The sequence below is a fragment of the Pyxicephalus adspersus genome, chromosome 3, assembly GCF_032062135.1.
Source record: "Pyxicephalus adspersus chromosome 3, UCB_Pads_2.0, whole genome shotgun sequence".
NCBI classification, from domain to species: Eukaryota; Metazoa; Chordata; class Amphibia; order Anura; family Pyxicephalidae; genus Pyxicephalus; species Pyxicephalus adspersus.
The window spans coordinates 121578070-121579847 of record NC_092860.1 but is presented as its reverse complement, the minus strand read 5'-3'; the positions used below and the strand labels follow the sequence as shown (position 1 = coordinate 121579847).

The following is a 1778-nucleotide window of genomic DNA, read 5'->3' as shown; positions in this document are numbered from 1 at the left end:
TGACACTTTCAAAAGACAGAAGAAAACAGGTAGGCAAGTTTGATAAAATGAGTTTTGAGAGCTCTTTTAAATAGGCAGAAAATAGGGGCTATAAAAATATAATACAATAATAATCCTTCATGAAAAACAGATGAAATAGACATGGAACAGATGTGTGTCATGATGTTACATAACAACAGCTCTTTTAATTATAGATGAGTAACTATTCTGTTATTGTAAAAGAAAAACTTTTCTGTTGCTAAATTATTAGCACACAATCTGATTTCAAACATTTTCTGTTGGGCATTGAACTTATACTGAAAAATACTAGCACTCTGAAAACAGGTCTTCATAGACAATACACTTAACTTGTTAAATAACCAAAGGTTTAGAAATGTTCATGTTTCAGGTTTAATCTACTTCTAGTATTTTAGAATTTCCTGATCTGTTGCAAAAACATAAACAGCCTAGTAGTACAGAGAAAACCATCTGTACATCGTCTGTAAGCTGGAGCTCAGCGCCTGCTCTACATACCCAAATCCAGGTCCAGTGCCAGGCTCCTGTCCTCATCTTCATTATATAGTAGTGAAATGTGCCTTGCTCACAAAATGTGTTAAAAATAAATCCACATAAAACTCACCTACTACCATCTGACCTGTCAGATGTCCATTCTGGTTTCTTGCATTTACCGTTACATTTCTGTCCGACTGTAATACCAATGGACTATCCTGCAAAATAGAATATAAAACATTTCATTATAGAAGAAGAAAACATGCTTTTAGATATGTGCTAAGAATAATGTCTGGAATAGGACAGACAAGCAAAATGCCATACTACATTAACAGTCAGTAGGAAAATTGCTCTTTACATTGATGATAAATGTAGTGACCCTTTACAAAAATGGACCATTCCATTCATGATTCCAGTCCATTGATTCTGTTAAGTGATGTTGGTGCAGAAACTACACAAACACTATTAACTGCCATTGCTCATTTTTATGGAACACCAAGCAATCTCTAGAAGAACCCTAGGAGATTGACAAAAGCCTGGATGTGAAAGGTTAGTTTAGACTATGTGGTTCAACAGCAAAAACAATTTGTTCTTCTTGTAAGCCAACCCTGGTAGATTGCATCAGTTCTCACAGGAAAAGTGACACCAAATTTTGGCCTTTCTAATGGTCATGATCATTGGTTTAACTTCTTTAAAGTTTAGTTTAGTGCTGTCTGTAATAAATATGGTAAACGCTCAAATCTGAAATAATGTTTTGGCTGGTGTTGACCTTTAATTTAAGTGTTCTTGCTGGCATTTCTTTAGGTCAGTTAGACATTACATAGTATACAGAGATCCAAAGGTAACCTTAATATGGATATTAATGCCACGTCCCAATATTATGGAGTCTAAGTAATTAGGTATTGAAAAGTATTAGTTTCCTGGAACAGAAGAAAGTGAAAATGACTTTTTAAATATACTTCTTAGTTAGGAAAGTAAAAGTTACATGTCACAGTAGTCCAAAGTCATTAGCCTTTGGAAGATGGTAAAAATGGCAAAAATGAGTTACTTAAAATTAATTATTAATATTTTTTCAAGAATTGCTGAGTATGTCTAGGGTATCTATAAGAGCATGCTCTCCGGAATCTGGCTGTAGCCTTCCCCACTTCCTGGCCATACCAGGTCCCTGGTGTAAGGAACTTACCCGCCCTGCGAGCCCGCGGTGTCCCTGGGGTTCCCAGCCACAGAGGGGGACGCCACAGTAGCAGGCAGCATGGCCGAGGCTGCTGCCCTGCTCCCAGCTTGTCTGT

General features: G+C 36.9%; 1 protein-coding gene across 2 annotated transcripts in view; it reads right to left on the bottom strand.

Moving 5' to 3' along the window:
* The window catches only part of SGCZ (sarcoglycan zeta), a 242182-nt gene that overhangs the window by 33549 nt on the left and 206855 nt on the right, over nt 1-1778 (bottom strand). For both annotated transcript variants that reach the window (XM_072406195.1, XM_072406196.1), the window contains one exon: nt 620-707. In XM_072406195.1, coding sequence (XP_072262296.1) covers nt 620-707 — 88 coding nt within the window. The remainder of the gene's footprint in view (nt 1-619; nt 708-1778) is intronic.